General features: G+C 39.0%; 1 protein-coding gene across 1 annotated transcript; it reads left to right on the top strand.

Annotated features, from left to right (window-relative positions):
* The first annotated feature begins 9,246 nt into the window (after window positions 1–9,246).
* On the top strand, window positions 9,247–15,693 carry ARF6 (ADP ribosylation factor 6). Its single transcript, XM_027570261.2, has 2 exons — window positions 9,247–11,799; window positions 11,900–15,693. The coding sequence occupies exon 2, from the start codon at window positions 12,386–12,388 to the stop codon at window positions 12,911–12,913; it is 528 nt and encodes a 175-aa protein (XP_027426062.1). The 5' UTR covers window positions 9,247–11,799; window positions 11,900–12,385; the 3' UTR covers window positions 12,914–15,693.
* Window positions 15,694–21,513: the final 5,820 nt, after the last annotated feature.

Raw genomic sequence — 21,513 nt, 5'->3', positions numbered from 1 at the left:
CTATGTTCTTTCTTCTCTCCTCATGTTTCAAGATTCCTTTAAAAAAAAAATCCTTTCCTTTCTGTTTAGAGACCTTCCAACTTCTGTTGGACATTTTTTAGGCTAGGTCTGAGGTGAGATTCTCTTAGCTTTCCTTCATCTGAGAATGTCTTGATTTCCCAAAGGATATTTTACTGGATATAGGATTCTGGGTTGACAGTTTTTTTCTTTCAGCACTTAAAAAATGTTATTTTCTCTTGGCCTCTTTGTTTTCTGGTAAGAAATCTACTATTTTTTTTTAAAGATTTTATTTATTTATTTATTTGAGAGACAGAGAGTAGAGAGAGAGAGAGAGAGAGAGAGAGCACAAGTAGGGGTGAGGGACAGTAGGAGAGGGAGAAGTAGACTTCCTGCTAAGCAGGGAGCCTGACACAGGGCTTGATGCCAGGACCCTGAGATCATGACCTGAGCTGAAGGCAGACGCTTAACTGACTGAGCCACCCAGGCACCCCAGAAATCCACTATTGTTTAAATTGTTTTTTCCCTTTGTAGGTAAGGTGCTGTTTTTCTCTGGTTGTTTTCAAGATTTTTTTTTTTTTTTTGTCTTCAGTTTTTAGAAGTTTGATTATAATGTGTTTCGATGTGAGTCTCCTCAGATCAGATTTATCCTATTTGGAAGTTCATTCAGCTTTTTAAATATGTAGGTTTGTGTTTTTTGCCAAATTTGGGAAGTGGTTAGCCATTACATCTTAGGGGACTTTTTCAGCCCTACCCTCTCTCTCTTCTCCTGGGACTCCAATGATATGAACGTTAGAAGTTTTGTTACAGTCCCACAGGTCTCTGAGGCTCTTCTGTTTTTTTATTGTATCTTCTCTCTGTTGTTCAGATTGGGTAATTTCAATTGCTGTATCTTCCAGTTCACTAACTTTTTCCTCCATCCCGGCATTCTGCTGTTGAGCCCAACCCCTAAGCTTTTTATTATATTTTCAGTTCTAGAATTTCCGTTTTGTTTTTCTTTATATCTTCTCTATATTTGCTGAGACTTCCTATTTCTTTGCTGAGACTATTTTCTCAGTTGCTTCAAGTGTGTTCACAGTTGCTCACTGAAGCAATGTTATGATGGCTGCTATAAAATCTTTGCCAGACAATTCTAACATCTTTGTCATAGTGGTGTTAGCATTTATTAATTGTCTTTTCTCATTCGGTCTGAGATCTCGGTATGATGAGTGAATTTTGGTTGAGACCTGAATATTTTGGTCATTATAGGACTCTGGATCTTATTTAGCTTTCTGTGTTAGGTTGTTTCCTCCAACACCTCTTCAACAGGAAAAGTGGAGCACCATCTAATTACTACCAGGTAGGAGCAGAAGCCCAAGGTTCCTTACTCAGCCTTTGTTGACACCCTAAGGGGAGGCTCCTTGTTACTGCTGGGTGGGGGCGGGAGTACTGGATCCCTACTAGGCCTCCAGTTGGAAAGGGTAGGAATATTTATTACTGCTCCCCACATGGTTTTCACTAACACCACACCACAAGGGGTGAAGATTGTTAGGGATGAGGGAGGTCATGGTGGAAGAAGGGGTGGGCCTCTACTTACAGTGAAAATATTGACTCTCCACTAGGCCTCTTCTGATAATACCCCAGCAGAGAGGGAAAGGGGTACCTCCTGTCAACGGAGCTGAAAGTCTAGGCTCTCCTGTGGTCTCCACTGACACCAAGTGTTTGGGTACGGCTCATTACCACCTGGTAGGGATGAAAGTCCCTATTTCCTACTCCACCTAGTGAGAGAGAACACCATTAAGAGTCCAGTAAGAGTGAAGGAGCACCCAGGTGGCTCAGTCAGTTAAGCAGCTGGCTCTTGATTTCAGCTCAGGTCATGATCTCAGGGTCCTAGGATCAAGCCCTGCATCAGGCTCCACACTCAGCAGGGAGTTTGCTTAAGGATTCTCTCTCTCTCCCTCTCTGTCTGCCTCTCCCCCGACTTGCGCATGCTCTCTCTCTAAAATAAACAAATAAATCTTTAAAAAAAAGAGTCCCACAAGTGTGGAAATCTAAGCTACCCATTCAGCCTTTGCCACCATAGGTGAATGTGGGGCCACAACTTTTTTTGTTGTTTGGCTGGAGTACAGTGGTTATTTTCTAAAGGTTTTCTGTCTTGCTAGGTTGTCCTTTTCCTAATCCTTTGGGCTAAAGAGAACATTCTTTTGTTAGAGGATTTGTTTGTTTTGTTGTTGTTGTGTGGGGTTTTTTTTTTTTTGCTCTTTGGGTTTTTTTTTTTGGCATTTCTGACTTCTTAAGCTTCAAGTCTGGGATATATGAGGCAAAAAGAAAACCCAGGGAACTCACTACCATGTCACTCCTTTGTCTTGTGCAGCCAGTCTGCTTTCTTCTCTCTATCTGTTAAAGTTTTCTTATTTTTGTTTAATATGTAACATCCAGGGTTTTTAGTTGCATTTAGAGAGTGGAATTAGAAAAAGCATGTTATCCAACCTTCCCAGAAACAGGAGTGTATTGTATTAATTTTTATAATTACTTTCTGTTTAGGGCAAATGATGCTAATTAAAAAACTCCTCCAGTGATTCTGTGATGTTTCTTTCTCCTCCCACATTAAGATAACTATTGCTATAATATAAGGGAATGCATTAAATTATTCTAAGAGCTCTATGAAGCAATTCAGGGATAGGTCAGACCTGTATAGAGCTTTTTATATAATGATTTAGATTTCTCAATAACTCAGTCCTTCCCACTCTAATTTTAATGGTGGTTTTATTTTGTAACAGTGATGGAAGTATATAATTATTACGTATTAGGTATTTGTATATCATATGTAATTCTTCATAAAGCACTAAAGTTTGTGACTTTGATACATTTACTTTATTTGACTGTTAAAATTTTGTTTTGCTTGCACACTACTTTACATTGTCGTATTTTGTAAAGGTAGGTAGCACTTTTATTTGTAAGTAACAGCAGCTCATTGGAGATTGATTTAGCAAAAAGAAAGGCAATTTTATTTTTAAGATTTTATTTATTTATTTGAGAGAGAGAGAATGAGAGAGAGCACATGGGAGGGGGAGGGTCAGAGGAAGAAGCAGACTCCCCAGTGAGCAGGGAGCCCGATGTGGGACTCAATCCTGGGACTCCAGGATCATGACCTGAGCCAAAGGCAGTCGCTTAACCAACTGAGCCACCCGGGCACCCCAGAAAGGTAATTTTATATAAAGATACACGATGTCTCATGAAACTCAAAGGCTGGTATGCAGACAGACCCCAAGTAGGGCCTGGAACTGTGCAATGGAGCCTAGGAAATAATCTGTTTGTCTCTGCTCCTTTCTGTACATCTGTTTTTTTCCTTTCTCCCTGAAGACTAACTTCTGTCTGCCACCCAGTACTCAAAGCAGAGTACGGCTGTGACATAGTCACTGGTTAGTAGGATATAGATCCACTGGGAAAAGACAGACTAACACGGTCTTCCTTCAGATCTGATTTTAAATTCTCAGGAATGAGAATCTGATTAGCTGATCAGAATAATGAGTGTACCCATGGTCCAATTGGTATGACCAGAGATGTATATATTGAGTCACATGGATACCAGGAATCTACTCCCATATTCCTATGGATGGGGGGTAGCTCTTTCCAAAGACATCCTAAAAGTGTCAAATACATTGGGTGGCTTGTTCTACTGCTAAAAAAATTTTTTTTAAGATTTTATTTATTTGACACAGAGAGAGAGCACAAGCGGGGGGAGTGGCAGGCAGAGGGAGAAGCAGGTTCCCTGCTGAGCAGAGAGCCCTAGGCAGGACTCCATCCCAGGACCCTGAGATCATGACCTGAGCCAAAGGCAGGCACTCAACTGACTGAGCCACCCAGGTGCCCTAAAATCTTTGATATACTGTTCAGGATGTGTCCATATCAAAATGTTATAAAGTCCCAGGTTAACCTTCTTATATAACCAAGGTTGCTACTGGGTAAGCACATTGAATTCATGAGTTATAATGTCAAAAAGATATAATAAGAAGCAGAAAGATCCATGTTTACATTTAAAAACGAAGTCCAATGTCAGAAACTACTTTAAAGACTCTAGAACATTCCTTTTCCAGCAATCATAGTTTGGGAAGTCAGCACACAGGTAGCTGACCTTTCTTCCAAAGTGAAGAGAGCACAGGAACTGTTGCCCTAGTTCACCAGAGAGAGTCATAGCACCATAGACTCCAGTTTGTGAAATTGTAATATTATCCCTGAAGCCAGATTTTGGCTCAGCAGGTTTATGTTATCTATTACTGTGGACATATAATCTAGGAGGTGTCTTTCTAAGCCAATTGGAACATATATCTTTCTTACTTGAAATGGAAACAAACCCATAAATTTTGCCCAACTAAGCCATTGTTAAGTTGGTTATAGTGTAACATTTACCTAGGATTTTACAACTATTGCCACACTTATAAGTCTTGGACACTGTGCTCAAAACTGTATGTTGGAGTAGGACCTACTCCAGAGAGTTGTATACTGATAGTCCAAAGGTATTCAACAGCAAAAACTGTTCCCTTGTTTGTTCTTGGTATACATGCTACGTGTGAATAAAGCAAAATAAAAAAAGGTTATGGAGGAGGAAATCCCACATAAATCTACCTGGTTATACTTTTCTAAGGAATCTTTCCTTTCCAACCCCAAGCTAGGTTTTGGATTAGGTTACAAGATTACAGTTTACAAGACTGCCACACTCTATTTTTGAATACAATTATTTCCTTTTCTCCTTCACTCCTTCCTTTTTTCTTCCTTCCCATCTTGCTTCTTCTTTCCCACTTGTTTTTAAATCTATTCATTTATTCTCTGTCTTTGGAGCTGCACTGTGTGGCATTTAAAATCATTTTATTTATTTGGTTTCTAATCCATAAACAGTTTTAAATTCACTGTCTTACCACCTTTTCTTGAGATTTGGAAGATTAATTCTCTTCTCTGGGTTCTGTAACATAGAAAGTTCTCCTACCTTGCTTTTACCACCAACTTGGCCATTAGAAGGATCTCCTTGAGAAGCTGAATCCCCTACCAGCAAGTCAGGAAGTAAGGCAGATCAAATGCAGAATACTATGCTAGAGGCATAATAATAATAATAATAATAATAATAATAATAATAATAATAATAAATAATGTAATGTAAAGAGCTAATACTGCATAATGTTTTAAACGAGTAATCTATTTGTTTAGTACAATTGTGACTCATTCATCAATCAGAGGTCAGTATTTTGCTTACATACCATTTCCTTCATATATCTCTAACCATAGGAGGAAACAAACAAAACAGAAACAAAACAAGATAAAGCAAAACAACAGAACCTGTAAATTAAGAAATTTAAGCTGGTGGGGTGCCTGGGTGGCTCAGTCGTTAAGTGTCTGCCTTCAGCTCGGGTCATGATCCCAGAGTCCTGGGATTGAGCCCCGCATCGGGCTCCCTGCTTGGCAGGAAGCCTGCTTCTCCCTCTCCCACTTCCCTTGCTTGTGTTCCCTCACTTGCTGTGTCTCTCTCTGTCAAATAAATAAATAAAATCTCTTAAAAAAAAAAAGAAATTTAAGCTGGAACCACAATAAAGACAGAACAAGGTTAATTTTAGCCCTCAGCTGTTTGGTATCCCTTTAGTATCTTCCTGAAGAGTAAACTATCGGCACCAACACACAGCTATAGAGTATGTTATTGTATAATAACAACACATCTGAGTAACTGATAGCACAGAGCCCGACGACTCTTACTGTAAACACTACACACAAACGGTTGTTTTATTACTTAATTACAAAGCTTGCAGGATTCAGTTAATTAAGCAGTCTGAATGATTTAGCTTCTCTGTTCTTAAAAAACTAAACTCTTCTTCAGAAAATCAGTATTTTAGTCTGTCAGTTTAGACAGAAGTAATAATCTTATTTTAGTCTAAAAACACTTTTCTGATATTAAAAACCAATTTCTGACATTATATACTTTTTAACAGCAAATGTTATGGTTATCTCCAAGACATGAAATGTTTCCCACTTCAACAATTGTAGTGATTCAAATGGTTGATATAAAAACGATACATTCATGTACTTCTGAGAAGGAACATAATTTTAGCAGGTTGGAAATGATTCTAGAATTCTCTTTGACCCCATTTCTGAATGACCTCCTAATGGGAAAATTACTAACATAATCAGATCTTCAGTTTGCACAATATTGGTTAAAGATTTTATTTTGCATTCTTTAAATTAAAATGTGTACCATTCAGGATCCTTATTTATAATCAAACTGACCATGGTTAACTTGAACTGAAGACAATTTCATTGGAAGTATATTAGAAGACCCACAGAATTGTCAGGAAGGCTGTTGAGATGGGAGAAAAGGTACTGTTGGGCCTATGCCACAGAACAGTTTGCTGGTGCTTTTATTATAATGTTTGTTGCCACCATCCTGTTGGACTCAGTCACTCTGGGCACTTGTCCCAGCAACTCTGATCTTGAATCTACCAAAATTCAAAGCCTGTAGTAGGACATTAATTGATTGGTTGAGCCCAGTTCACTTACCCAAATCCTAGCTACCAGCAATATAAGAAAAGGAATATATCTATTTGCCCACCTTCATCTTTCTTTCTACCTATTTTGGGATTAAGTCAAATAGGAGAGGTATTTGCATACTGGGCAGCCAAATGGCAAGTATCCATAGACAAGTTTTAATCTAGGGCTTAATGAGTTTGATCATCCTATGGTTGCCAAGTATTCCATCTTATTTTCTTTTCATTGAATGGCGCTGACTAGTTGATAGTGGTTCTATTAATAATTCAGTAAATTTAGCTATAGTTATGTTTTTAAAATACTTTTTTACAAGAATCTCAGAAATATTTACGCCTTTGTCTGACAGGTCTAATGTCTTGGTAAGTTATACCAGTGATTAAGGTATTATTGAACTATACTATGCAAAAAATTGTGTGTGGAGGTATGTATTTGGGGAAGAGGAATAATAAAATAAGTAGAGTTCAGAATTCATAGACTTTTTAAAAAAAGATTTATTTGTCAGAGAGACAGAGAGAGCACAAGTAGGGGGATAGGGGGCAGAGGGAGAAGCAGGCTTTCTGCTGAGCAGGGAGCCCCATGAGGGACTCGATCCAAGGATCCTGGGATCATGACCTAAGCTGAAGGCAGTTGCTTAACCGACTAAGCCACTACAGCGCCCAAAATTCATTTTTTTTTAAGATTTTATTTATTTGACAGAGAGAAAGAGAGCACAAGTAGGCAGAGAGGCAGGCAGAGGGAGAGGGAGAAGCAGGCTCTCCGCTGAGCAAGGAGCCTGACACGGGGCTCGATCCCATCACCCTGGGATCACGACCCGAGCCGAAGGCAGCCGCTTAACCGACTGAGCCACCCAGGCACCCCCCGAAATTCATTTTTAACGTGAAGGGAAGTTAGCAATGAGTTCAGTGGTTCTCAATTTTAGCTACATGTTAGAATCACTCAGGGAGGCCTTAAAAAAATACTGGTGGGTAGAACTTCTACCCTAGATATTTTGACTTCATTGATCTGGGGTGGGGCCCAAGCATTTATGTGGTTTTAAAATGCCCCAGGTGATTTAAATGTACGGCCAGGGCTAAAAACCATTGTTCTAGTCCAGCTTATTGAGTTCACACAATTATTTGGTACAACAGAGAAAAGAACACCAGACTTGGATCAAAAAAAATCCAAATTTGAACCTCTTTTGTACCATTTTATTGATCTTAAGTAGCTTATCCTCTCAGTGGCTCAGCTCTTTCAATTGTAAAGGGAAATACTATATACCGCCCTAATCAATTAAGAGAGATTTCTCCATTTCAGGAATAGAAAAAAGTGATGATCAGTGAGGATGAATAACTTACCCAAAGCTAATTACGAAGTGTTGGGAGTAATTTAAAGATGTCATTTAGCTTTTTCTATTCACTTGTGCCACTAGACCATGTTGCCTCAGTGTTTATTTTTATGGTCCGAAGCCCTATTAAACAATTTGCTAAAATATCAAGTATAATTCGTTTTTAGTTTTATCATTCCCACTTTTAGTAGGGAATGATAGGGACTGTCATATCAATGCTAGGGACTAAGGATTCAAAAATGAAAAGGACATGAAAGCTTTCTTAGACAGCTTATAAACTGATAGGTATAATATGAAGGGAGGGCTAATTCTCGTGCCTCAATGTTTTGGTTGGAAAAGATTAGAAATTTTTCTAAAGATATACTTTATAGTAGCTTCTTGTATGCTCTTTATTTCTACTGCTACTAGGTTTTCTGGGGCTCTAGGCTTCTTTAAACTAGATAGAACCCATTGCTGGGTAAGTGGATTAAGGGCTCAAAAATGAAGCCATAAACAGGGATGGTATCTTCCTTAAACAGGTATGTAGTCTGAACACCCTTGCTGTGTGGTCAGAATTCTCCTTAGCACTACATGGGATAAAAAGAAATATATGACACAGTCATACAGAATAAATTATTAAGAGCTTTAGGAACTCAGAAATAGGGGTAAACAGAAAGGGGTGCTATTTTAAAGACTTGTTCATTTCATTTTAAAGGCAAAAAGTTAAGCCATTTTTTTAAGTAAATATTTTTCTTATAACATGGTATTCTAGTCAGGAATATCACAAGATAATATATGTGGTTGTTCAGCAGATTAGAAATTACGGTGTTTTCTAGAAGGGGAGCCTGGTTTCTAAGTAAGCTGAAGAAACCTTTTCATTTATAGGCTTTTTTTTTTTAAGATTTATTTATTTATTTGACAGAAAGAGACACAGCGAGAGAGGGAACACAAGCAGGGGGAGTGGGAGAGGGAGAAGCAGGCTTCCCGCCGAGCAGGGAGCCCTATGCAGGGCTCGATCCCAGGACCCTGGGACCATGACCTGAGCCAAAGGCAGATGCTTAACGACTGAGCCACCCAGGCGCCCCTCATTTATAGGCTTTAAATTAAAAAGCAGAGACTAATTTTTCTATAGTTTTGTTTTGTGTTTGAAACTTAAAACAGAAAAACAGGGTACACACTGAGAAATTTAATATTTTGTTTCATAAATACAAGTTTTAGTTTATCTGTAAAATATTTCACAGAACAGAAATATTTTTTAAATTCACTATTTTTGAATTGTTAACTGTTTGAAGAAGAAATCAAGAAAATGTTTCATCAGTGGTATGATTCAGTAGTTGCCTAAATTGTTACTTTTTTTTAAAGGTTTTATTTATTATTTGACACAGAGAGACAAGGCTAGAGAAGGAATACAAGCAGGGGGAGTGGGAGAGGGAGAAGCAGGCTCCCCACTGAGCAGGGAGCCCCAATGCGGGGCTGGATCCCAGGACCCTGGGATCATGAGCTGAGCTGAAAGCAGAAGCCTAATGATTGAGCCACCCAGGTGCCCCCTAAATTGTTACTTTTTACAGATATTTTGGTTTTACTGAAATTCACTTATTTTCTCAACTGCCATGATTATATACAAAGTAAAAATTTTCACTGTCTGTATTTATTTTCTGGCCATTATTGTTTTATGATTATTACTTAAAATGATGAGCCACTCTACATATCCAATACTCTAACCCCAGATAAAAATAGTATGTCCCTTTCCTTTTTCGTTTGGTCTTATTTGTGGTATAAATGGCATTCATTCATTCAAATAATGATGTAACTTCTGATACTACATGATGTCACTAGTGACATTACGTTGACAAAACAAGTCTCTGCCTTTATGCAGTCAAATGCTCTACCACTGAGCTATACCCCCAGTCTCTGCCTTTATGAAGCTTGCATTCTGGTGGCATATAAACAGAAGGGGCTTTCAAAAATAAACTTTTTAGCCCTAACACAGTGCCACTGCCAGGTAGAGGCTAGTACTTCCAGCTACTTCTGTTTTTCATTATATTACTCCTTCCACTGAAAAAGAAATCCAAGCCCAGCAGATCAAGCTCCCATCTACTTGGAAAAACTGGAATCTGCTCTGAGAAAACTATTATGTTGGAATGCAACAAAATACCTCTATTTGCCACATATAAAAAAATTCCTCCCTCAAAGAATATAAGTACTATGGTACTGTAACTGAGATTCCAAACAATTGTGTGAGGTAGCCAGGGAGATAGCATAATTAGGGGGTAAGAGGATGAGTTGCAGACTTATGATTTAATCTCAGTTCTGTGACCCTCAAAAAACAACTTAAACTCTTTCTGAGTTTCCTCATACGTAAAATATTAATACTTAAAATTATTTCATATGATTGCTGTGAGGATTAAAAATATATTTAAAGTATTTAGTACAGTGTCTGCCATAACAAACAATAAATGGTGACTATTTTTTATTAGCGATATTATTCTTCGTCTGATTTTATAGATAAGGAAAATGAAGTTTAGGAAAGTTGAGGCCTAAGGATTCACAGCTATAAAACAGGCAACACTCTGAACCCTAATCTTCTCCAAAATCCTTCTTTCAGTTTTATGACAGTGCGCATTAAGGCAGACGGAAAGTAAATTGGATCATTGTCAGAATATTACTAACTCTAGCAAGTTTATTTCAGCTGAAGCTTATAAGGTTATCACTTAACCTATGTACCATTATCAAATATTCTTATATTATGAAATAAGTATGTTATCATATGCTGTTAATGAGCATCTTCATTAAAAAATAACAAGCGCTATTTCCTGCTTTTCCTCCCCTTGGTTCATTTATTTTAAGCTTCGCCTTACTTTAAGTCTAACTTGATCTCTAACCATTTGCTACAAGAAGGTTTCCTAAAGTCTTCCACAAACATTTTGTTATTTACCCTGAAACAGAGTACAGAGAGCAAGGTCGGCATTACACTTGGTTTACACATGAGATAACAAACCTAGCAAGGTTAAATGCCTAGATCCAGGCCACAAAAGTAGTTAGTCCGATTCTAAACCGTATGCTAAGATTATTATCGTCTAGGCTTCTTAAAGTTAAGAAAGGGTAGGTGAGAAGTTCCTGGTCATCACACTCAAGGGAAGTAATACTTAAATATGAAAAGTTATCACCTTACACAGTTGAAAAGGCGGCAAGGCACGGGAACTCTGGTTAACACTGTCATTTTTAAGTAACGTGGACTGGTCCTGAAGAGATGTATAAAGATAGGGCTCATTCAAAAGAAGGGTTTCATAGCAAACCCGAGCCCAGTAAAACGCCGCACTGCCTGCAGATGCCACACAAAACACGGGCCTCCCACGTGTCTTTCAGGAAATGCACAGAACACGAGGGATTAGGGAGGCCAAGGAGGGGCTGGGAGAGGTAGGAACAGCATGTTGGGCTTTCCCGGGTGACTGAGGACGCGCGAGGGCTGGGGCGGGATGAAGGGAACTCGCGGAGCACCTGGCGGGCACCGACGGCTGAGAACAAGTCTGGAAGCAGCATGGGGGAGGCTTTCATCGTGGGAGCGCGCTTCCCGCGGGCCCCACCCTGTGGAGCTCCCCAGCGGATTTGCTCCTCCGGTTCCAGTGGGGGTGGAGGAGGTGAGCGCGCGGAAAAGAAATGCAGAAAGTACGCGAGCCGCTAGTGTAGGGACAGGTGGGCGCGGGTCAAAGTCCGAGTTTTGCGAGTCTAGGGCCTGGCCGCAGCCGCGAGGCCTCCGAGCCGCCGTAGCCCCGCCCCTCGCGCGTGGCGCCCATGACGCTAGGCGCGCGGGCCGCGCTCCTTACAGAGGTCGCTCTCGTCGAACGGTCGGCCTTGCTGCGCCTGCGTGATCGGGAGGGGAAGTGAGGCGGTTTCTTCGGCGCCTTTTCCGGCGGTGGCGGCGGCGGCAGCGGCAGTGCTGGGAGGAGGAGGTGGAGGCCAGAGGGAGCCCGCGCTCAGGGCGGCGGCTGGAGGTAACCTCCTGGACTGAGCTGGAAAGGCGGGCCACTTCGGCCTCCGCTCTCCTCTGGTACTCCGCCAGTAACTCCCTTCTTCCTCTCTGTGTCTCTGCAGGCGGCGCTCCGAGTTCCCGCGAGGATCAATGACCTGACGAGGCGCCGGAGCCGCGCTGACTCTCGGGTGGCCTGGGTCGGTGGTGAACCCGGTGCTCGTGGACCGGCGGGCGGGCCGGAGGGCCTCGGTCTCCCGCGGCGGAGTGAGGAGAAGGCGGAGGAGCGGGAACCGCGGCGGCGCTCGCGCGGCGCTTGCGGGGGGAAGGGCAGTTCCGGGCCGGGCCGCGCCTCAGCAGGGCGGCGGCTCTCCCGGCGCAGACGCAGGGCCCCGGCGGCAGCGGCGACTGGAGGATTCAAGTTGTGCGGTCGGTGATGCCCGAGTGAGTGGCGAGCCCGGGCCTCTGCCCCGAGGAGGCAACTCCCACGCAGGCCGCACGGGCGCCCTCGCGGCTGGGAGGCTTCGTTTCGGTTTCGCGGCGGCTGCGGCGTAGTTGGCTGAGGGGACCCGGGACACCTGAATGCCCCCGGCCCCGGCTCCTCCGACGCGATGGGGAAGGTGCTATCCAAGATCTTCGGGAACAAGGAAATGCGGATCCTCATGTTGGGCCTGGACGCGGCCGGCAAAACAACAATCCTGTACAAGTTGAAGCTGGGCCAGTCGGTGACCACCATTCCCACAGTGGGTTTCAACGTGGAGACGGTGACTTACAAAAACGTCAAGTTCAACGTATGGGATGTGGGCGGGCAGGACAAGATCCGGCCGCTCTGGCGGCATTACTACACCGGGACCCAGGGTCTGATCTTCGTAGTGGACTGCGCCGACCGCGACCGCATCGACGAGGCCCGCCAGGAGCTGCATCGCATTATCAATGACCGGGAGATGAGGGACGCCATAATCCTCATCTTCGCCAACAAACAGGACCTGCCTGATGCCATGAAACCCCACGAGATCCAGGAGAAACTGGGCCTGACCCGGATTCGGGACAGGAACTGGTATGTGCAGCCCTCCTGTGCCACCTCAGGGGATGGACTCTATGAGGGGCTCACATGGTTAACCTCTAACTACAAATCTTAATGAGCATATTCTCCACCTGTCCCCCCGGAAGGAGAGAAATCAAAAACCCATTCATAGGATTATCGCCACCATCACCTCTTTCAATTGCCACTTTCTCTTCTTTTGAATTTGAACTCTGGAGTTACTGTTCTACGGTTGGGGAGGGGGGGGGTTAGGGGTTTCCTTTTTTTGTTTCTCTTTCTTTGTTTTTTCTTTTTTTTCCCCTCTTTTTCTTTCTGCTTTGCGTTAGGATGCTCTGATCTGACAGTTGACATGAACACAGTGCTAGATGCTCTTATTGACTTCCAGCAAATCGGATGGGGGAAATATAGCAGTTTTTGGTAAAGTCCTTTATAATAATGGTTTGATTTTTTTATTTCGAGAGAATCTTTTTTGCAATGTATGCTTTTTTTCCTTTTTGCCCGGTTTCCTTATCACTTGCTGTAGATGGCTTATTTTGCATTCATGCAGACTATGTTGCAAGTCTGTTTCATCTAGTAAACTGAAAATTATTGCTTAATCAAACTGCCGTTTGTCTTTTATATTTAAGGCCCTTACCCCTCCCTTATGAGTTTTACCTTTAACTTAGTAAGTTCAAATGTGACCTTTTATATCTAAGACCAGTATAGTAAACTTAGCCTACAGTGGCAAATAATGAGTAATATCATTGTAATATGTTCCAGTTGCACATCACTATGTTAAACAGGTAATGTAAGAAGTTCTTTGAAATGTCAGCTATTAAGTTCTGAAACATACATCATGCATGAGTAGGGATAAAACTCAAGTTCCTTATTACATAGCTAACTTACACTGCATAAAAAGATGAAAGTGTAACCCATCAACACGGATTTTTTTCACTGCAAAGTTAGCAACTTTGCTGTGCTTTCCCTCTTTTTTAACTTTAAAAAGTAGACTCTTTCCAGAAAATGGAGCAATAATGGTGTATGCCACACACAGATGAGATATCTGTAGATATTTTAAGTGACTTTGGGGCAAAACTGGAATATATACTTTTACCACATTTCAAATGTCTAAAACCAATAATTTAAAAATTACTAGAATGTTTACTTTGTTCATTAATAAAGCATTTAACAATTCAAATTATATACACCTACCTAGTTGGAAAAACACACATTCCTGTTTTCACATTAGAGCAACTGATTAAGCTGAAGATGGAAGTCTTTTTTGTAGATGAGTGATCCACATCTCCATTAATTAGAACACTGGAAAAGATGTTTTATAAAAAAGATATTTAATTCTGTTTGATTGTAGGATTAACTCACAAATAGATATTCTGTTGGTTCATTAATACACTATCTCCTTAAAGGAAGGAAATGTGATGAATGAATGATGTGTAGACTTGAGAAATGACAATTAAAGGGGAAGTAGGATGAAGAAAAAGAACCTACAGATGACAATGAATGTAAACTTATTTTTCTTCAAGGGTAAGCAGTGTGCTCACTGGTGATATCCAGATCCTAGCAAGATTACTTGCTTAGCTTGTTGGGACTGGTAACTAGATTATTGAGACCACTATGATGATACTTTGAACCAAATGTTAATGCTTGATACAGAATTGTGAGCAGCATCTGGTTCTCATATAGCCTTAAGGATTAATTTTAGAGATCCTCAAGGAATTAAACGTAGGGAATTTAAGAAACGTAGACTGCAAAGGCAGTATACAGGAAAAGGTGGAGTGGGTTTTATTCATGAGGGTGTCTGAAAACTAAAATGGAGCGGGATATCATGGTACATAGTTGGACAGTATTGGTCCTTCGTGCTTTGGCCATATTGTGTAATGGAGCTTTTACCAAAGATGTATGAGAAGCATAAGGCTATAAAAAGTTAACTATTGAAAGTAAAACTCTTGACACATTTTACTTAAAGCAGATGAGAAAAGGTGCTATGTTGTAGGCTCCTGATGGTGCAGAGGGATTTTTGAATTCAAAATGCAACTAAGGTATAAAGTTCTGTTTTGCTTTAGAAGGATCTCTAGAAATGAAGCTGACAGACACATCCGAGAACATTTTAGTTGCTTTTAAAAAATTCCCGAAGCTCCACCATAAATTTAATTCTTAGTGTTTTAAATGATTGCATTTTAAGGTACATAAACATGGGTTATACAAATATCGATGCTATAGTAACATCTTTAGACAAGCACAAAGGTGTAAATGCCTAAACTGGAGGAAACTTGAAACCCTCATCTTAATTCCTAAATGTAGTATTTCTAACTTGTGACAGACAGATTGATAGGCAGCCATTTTTTTGTGTTTTAAAATAACTGGGAGCATAGTTAAAATTTTATACATCAAGTGATTGCTATTGAATGTTGCAGGTGAGATGTGGTTACTTTTAGTTTATTTGAAATGTCTAATTGAAGGGGGGAGGGGGGAGCAAATATTTGAAATTTGGAAAACCCTAAACTTTTTGGTAAGAAATTGTAATTTTCATTTACATTTTCTTTAAGGATACAAAAGGTTGATAATTGATGTAGTTAAATTGAACCATAACTATTGGTGATCATGGGGCAGGTAATTGGAGCCTGCAGAAAAAGTTATTATCTAGGAATTTAAAAAATAAGATCCTGAAGTTTATGTTTAATTGCATCAATTTCTGTATTTATGTGAATTTATAAACTGCAGTAAGTTTTGAATGAGGTTAATCTTGTCTAATATAAGTAAATGAGTCTGTAGACTGTGATCTCCCCAAACTAAAAAGTACAGTACTTGGAATTGTGTTCTTTATGGTTGTAGTGTTGGTAAAGCACTAATATGCAGAAAATAAAGGAATTACACAGTGCAGTTTCTCACGTTATGTTACTCGTTTGGACTAGATTAAGTGGGACATGTGTGTTGGGCCGTTATTCTCCAGGGATAGATGGTATAAAGTGACTCGATTTGGGAGTCACCAGCTTTTATAAGAACAAAAAAGAATCAGTTTGGTTCTTATAATGCTGGGTGTACAAGGTTTTGTACTGATTTAGCTCCACCAAACGTAATCTGATTTTATGATAACTTAGGAGACAAAAGCAGTTGAAAATAATTTTTAAGAATTAAGGTTCTAAGCAGTTTGTATTCTACCATTTTTCCAAAATCACAACCTTACCGTTTTCAGGAGTAGAGAATTGTGTCTCTAAGGAATTGGCCTACAGAGTTGTCTTAACCTTTGACAATTGACTTTTAGATTTTAAAGTTTGTCTTCCAAAAGCCAGTTGCTTGTCTCATAAGAATGGCAGAATTGTAGCCATTTAGAAAGTAAAATAGTAGATGAATAACTTGTTGGATAAAAGGTTTTTTTAAACACATTTCATTTTTTGTAAGCATTCTCCCTTGAATTAGCAATTTTTGTAACTTAATTTTAGAATGTCTTAGTGTGTTCTCTAGTATGATTTAACCCCCACATTAATGTTAATATACTTAGTACTGTGATTTACTAATGGCTATTAGGTATCAATTTATCAGTGATAGCAGCAGAAGATACTTTACTCTTTAGTGGGTATTTATATTTTTCATATGTTTAAGAAATATAGTAGCCATAAGCTGAATGGTGGTGGAGCTTCCTAAATTTCCAGTTATATCCCCAGTCCCTTGCCAAGTATATATCAGGGTGCAGTAAGGCAAATCTTGTCTCTTATAGGTAAAAATTGTGAAACCACATATAGCAATTAAAAAGAACTTTTAAGTCTGACTAATCACTGAGCAGAATGTATTTGGAGTAGAACATTCGATAGAATCTAGCTTCTTGTTTTGTTTATATTCAATGGTAAAGACAAAGTAGGAAAGATTACAATACTAGGAAGTTTATAAAAAAGGGAATGGTGGGACATGGAGCCACAGAAGAAGAGGTAAAGTAACTTTTCCCTGATTTGCTAAACTTTAAAGTTGCCAAACTAGATGAGTGAGTTTAATGGGCAGGGAATACATACAAGTGAGATCAAAGAGGCAGAACAAGTCTGTAGAGAGGTTTAGGAATGGCAAATGAATTTGTTATTAAGTAAGCTAAAGTAATGGTAAAGTCTGTAAGAAAAACCACTCTGTGGGACAGTAAGAAAATGCTGTAATTTTGAACTTTTTTTTCTCTTTAAAATGTTTTATGACTACTTGAAACAATTTTAAAAGGGAAGTATTTGTCAGTCTTGTCCTTAGATACTTTTCCACTTGTTACATTATTTCATTTGGATATATATCTGCTCCATGGTATTTGTTTTATAACTGCAAGAGTAGATTTATTTATTGAGAGCCTAAAGATACACCTGGTACTATTCTAGGTACAGGCGATCCATCAGTGAAAAAAAAAAAAAAAAGGTCTGCCTTCATGGAATTTATGCTGGTGGGGATGGGGGTGCAGGGAACGACAAAGATCAGATAATAAAGATATGTTAGGTGCTGTACTATGTATTACATATTATGTTCTATATATTGGCGGACAGGAATGTCTTCAGAGGACTTATTGAGAAAGTGACATTTGAACAAATAAATATCAGTGGAATTGACATAATAAGATAATATGTACAGTGTAAAGCAGGGGTGGGGAAACTGGCCTAGGGCAAATCTGGCTATGACCTGTTTTTATAGGGAATGAGCTAAGAATGGTTTTTACATTTTAAAAGACTATGAAAATACAAACGTGACTATGTGACAGAGTATTTAGCCTGGAAATCCTAAAATATTTACTATCTGGCCCTTTATGAAAAACTTGTTGACCTCAGATGTAAGGCCCAGATTTTAAAATATTACCAAAATATATAGGAAATCCAACAATCCAAAGTAAAAGACCATGGTTAATGAATGAGTCTTATCAAAACTTTAGGAAACAGTGGCTCATACAATTTACCACATTTGAACATTTAGTGATCCTTGAGACTTGTTATTGAGTAGTTTAACCTGGATTTTTTTCCCCTAAATACGTTTCAGTAGTTTTTCAAGTTCAATTTTAACATTCTTTAAGATCTTATGAATCATTTCACTAAACTTATTTCCCTTATTTTTATGGTAGTTTTACTGGTTTTTGGATATAAGTTAAGTGTGTTTCTCTCTTGAAGTGCCCTTTCCTCCAGATAACCTAGATTAGTTTGGAATAGGTTCAGATAACATCATTGAACTGACTTTTATTCTGTTATTACTGTAATCAAGTCCTGAGTCAAGCATTTTATATTATGAAACTATAAGAAGAAGTGTTTTGTTGACTTGGAAACTAATATGTTGCATGATATTTGGTTTCTTGTACTGTTACTCCTCCAAGCAATATAAATGAGGAAATTCACACTGAATTATTTCTTGCATAGAGAGTTGTTCTATGCTATTTGTATGGTAGAATGTGAGAATCTGTAAATATCCCCAAAGAGTAAATAATAATTTAACAGGAATTATGGAAGTAAGTTTTATGGAGGTCATTTACTAATGGGCTTTAAAAAATAAAAGCACTTGTAGTTCATAGAAAGATCTATGTGAAACTGGATATTCATGACCATAAAAACTGTTTCCCATTATAGCTGAATAGACTGGCCTGAGAAGGTCATAGCATTGTGAGAGAGGAAAAAAACAAACAAAAAACAAATTTAAGGGAGCTAGAGCAGCAGGAGTTTAGATCTTTGACATTTATTCTAATTTGGCAAACCAAAGTGCTTTCTCTCCATATCTGTTTCTAAGACAGTTTTGTGAGTAAGTCCTAGGTTGGAGCTATGTCCCCAGATACCAAATTGGGAAACATTCTAAGACTAAGAGAATATAAGAGCATATTTTGAATGTTTACCATGTGCCAGGCATTGTTCTCAGCATTTCATGCATATTAATTCTCTCCATCCTCACAAAAACTTGAGAGAAAAGGCCCCCATTTTATAGTTGAGAAAACTGAGGCTTAGAGAAGTATATGTTAATAAGTAGCAGAGCCAGACTTTGGACTCGGGTAGTCTGTACTATATTATGAGTATGGGTAAGGTGAACTAGTGGTTAACCATGTACTTAATATTTTGTGTTTGTATTACTTACAAAAAGGTCAGTTTGAGTAATATCTAATAATTTTCTCATTTGATCATCCCCCAATTTTGAGACCCTGTATAATTTGAGCCTTCTGTATAATGCAGAACATGGTATTGGACTCTGTTTGAGAATTAGTTTTTTCTGTAAAAATCACATGTGACTACTTGTGAATTTTACAGATCATCATGAACAAATAGGAGAAGTTAAAGTTTTCACCAAACTGATTATTTGCATGCTTATTTATAAGAAAAAAGTTTTAGAAAATTTAGAGTGTACAATTTATGTTGTGTTTCTACCTGATAAATTCCTAAGTAGACATTTCAGGTATTGTTTAATATGTGAATTTCTTGCTTTTTAGATCCTATTATAGCTCAGTTTTTGTGAGTGAGGTTTACTTAACACTATATCCTCCTGTCAGCAAGAACCTGGAGTCTAAGGTCAGGTAGAGTGCTTTAATCATGTACTTTGGTGTTTAAGTCAGGATGTAAGAGTAAAAGTTGATAATTTTGGTAAAATGCAAAATGCCTTATTTAAAAGTCCTGTTTTTGTCAGTAATTTCTAAATGAAGTAGAAATATAGGCTAGGTAAGACATACACATGAAATGTTCAAAGTGAATAATCAAGGGTTCCATCAAATACTAGACAGTGCAAAGAAGTATTACATTGTGGGCTGGAGTGGGCTAGAGAAGGCCAGTAGGAATTGAGTTGGACCCACAAATTCAGGGGAATTACGGTATTTATTGCATGCTCATTGTGTGCTAGGCACTGTTCTAAGTGCATTACTTGCATTATCTTGCTTAAAATGTGAGCAAAGTTGCATGGGTAGTAATCTACATATAGTATTTGGGAGGTAGAAAAAAGACTTGTCTGAGTAGGGTTGCCAGATTTAGCAAATAAAAATATAGGGTGCCATGGGTGAAGGAGAGTGAGATGTACAGGCTTCTAGTTATGGAATGACTAAATCATGGGGATGAAAAGCACAGTGTAGGGAATATAGTTAATGATATTATAATAGTGTTGTATGGTGACAGATGGTAGCTACACTTGTGGTGAGCATAGTATAACATATGAAGTTGTCAAATCACTATATTGTACACCTAAAACTAATATAACATTCAATAAAAAAAATACATGGTACCCAGTGAAATTTCAATTTCACAATTGTTAGTACAAGTATATCTCATGCAATATCCTAAAATTATATATAAAAAATTGTTGGGGTGCCTGGGTCACTCAGTTAGGTGTCTGCTTTCAGCTCAGGTAGTGATCCTAGGGTCCTGGGATCTAGGCCCCTGTCAGGCTCCCTGCTCAGCAGGGAGTCTGCTTCTTCCTCTCCTGCTCCCCCTGCTTGTGCTCTCTCTCTGTCAAAATAAATAAAATCTTTAAAAAATTATTGTTTGTCTGAAATTGGAATTGAATTGAGTAGCCTGTATCTTATCTACAATCCTATGTTTGACTTGAGTGTTTGGTTGGGGAGATACGGTTCAAAATAAAAGTTGAAAATGAGGTTTTTAGAAGGCCTCGGGAGCTAGACCAAGTAGTTTGGATATTTGTGTGTGATGGGAACCACTGAATTTTTTAAATATTCATATAGCAGGAGAGAGTCACAAAGTTTAGAAATATTAATCTGGTAGTTTTCTATAGCATCATGGATTAGGGTCATGGATAGATAGAGGCTAGAAGTCCTTTCAAGAGAATTAATAATTCAGGTGAGAAAATAAAGACAAAGTATAGCATAGAGAAAATGAAAAACAAGTGAGATAAATTGGTGGACATACATTACTTGTGGAAGGAAAAAGATTTTGAGGGGTATCTGGGTGGCTCAGTCGGTTGGGCTTCCAGCTCTTGATTTCAGCTCAGGTCATGATCTCGGGGTTGTGAGATTGAGCCCCACATTGGGCTTCACACTGGGGGTGCAGCCTGCTTGGGATTCTCTCTCTCTCCCTCAGCCCCTCCCCCCTCTAAGAAAAAAAGAGTTAAAGATTTTGATCCTTAATTCTTATGTAAAAGTTAATCACATCATCGGTAGAAAGAAACCAGGATATACAGCAGTTTTGAATAGAGACACTTTGATAATTGGATAAAGTGCCTCATTTGTAATCTTGAAAATCGAGATTGAATCTGTTAGGCATACTCTATTTTATAACTATTCTTAGAGCATTTTTGTCCAATATAAATGTAATGCAAACCACCATGTAATTTTAAATGCTTTAGGAGTCACATTTTAAAAAGTAAAAAGAAACAGGTAAAATCAATTTTAATAATGTTTTATTAACCCAATATATCGTATATTGTATCTCAATGTCACCAGTATAAAATAATTATTAATAAGATACATTCCTTATTTCATGCAAAATCTCCAAGATCCAAGTGTTCATTTTATACTCAAAGCACATCTCAATTCAGACTAGCCACATTCCAGTGCTCAATAGCCATATATGGCTGGTGGCTATCATATTGAACAGTTCATTCTTAGAAGATGGTTATTTCTAATACCATGCCTACAATTTCAAAAAACTGCACTAGAGGGTTTTGATCTAGTTAAGTCATTGCAATATGATGAAACTTTTAGACCAGGGGTGCCCAAACTATGGTCTACGAGCCAAATCTGGCCCACTGCCAGTTTTTGTAAATAAAGTTTTA

This window comes from Zalophus californianus, chromosome 6, assembly GCF_009762305.2.
Source record: "Zalophus californianus isolate mZalCal1 chromosome 6, mZalCal1.pri.v2, whole genome shotgun sequence".
NCBI lineage: Eukaryota > Metazoa > Chordata > Mammalia > Carnivora > Otariidae > Zalophus > Zalophus californianus.
The sequence above is the reverse complement of the archived record's forward strand: the minus strand, read 5'-3'. Positions and strand labels throughout refer to the sequence as shown.

What these genes read in the sequence shown, in the direction of transcription:
- ARF6 (XM_027570261.2), top strand. Translation starts at nt 12,386, where the DNA reads ATGGGGAAGGTGCTATCCAAGATCTTCGGGAACAAGGAAATGCGGATC.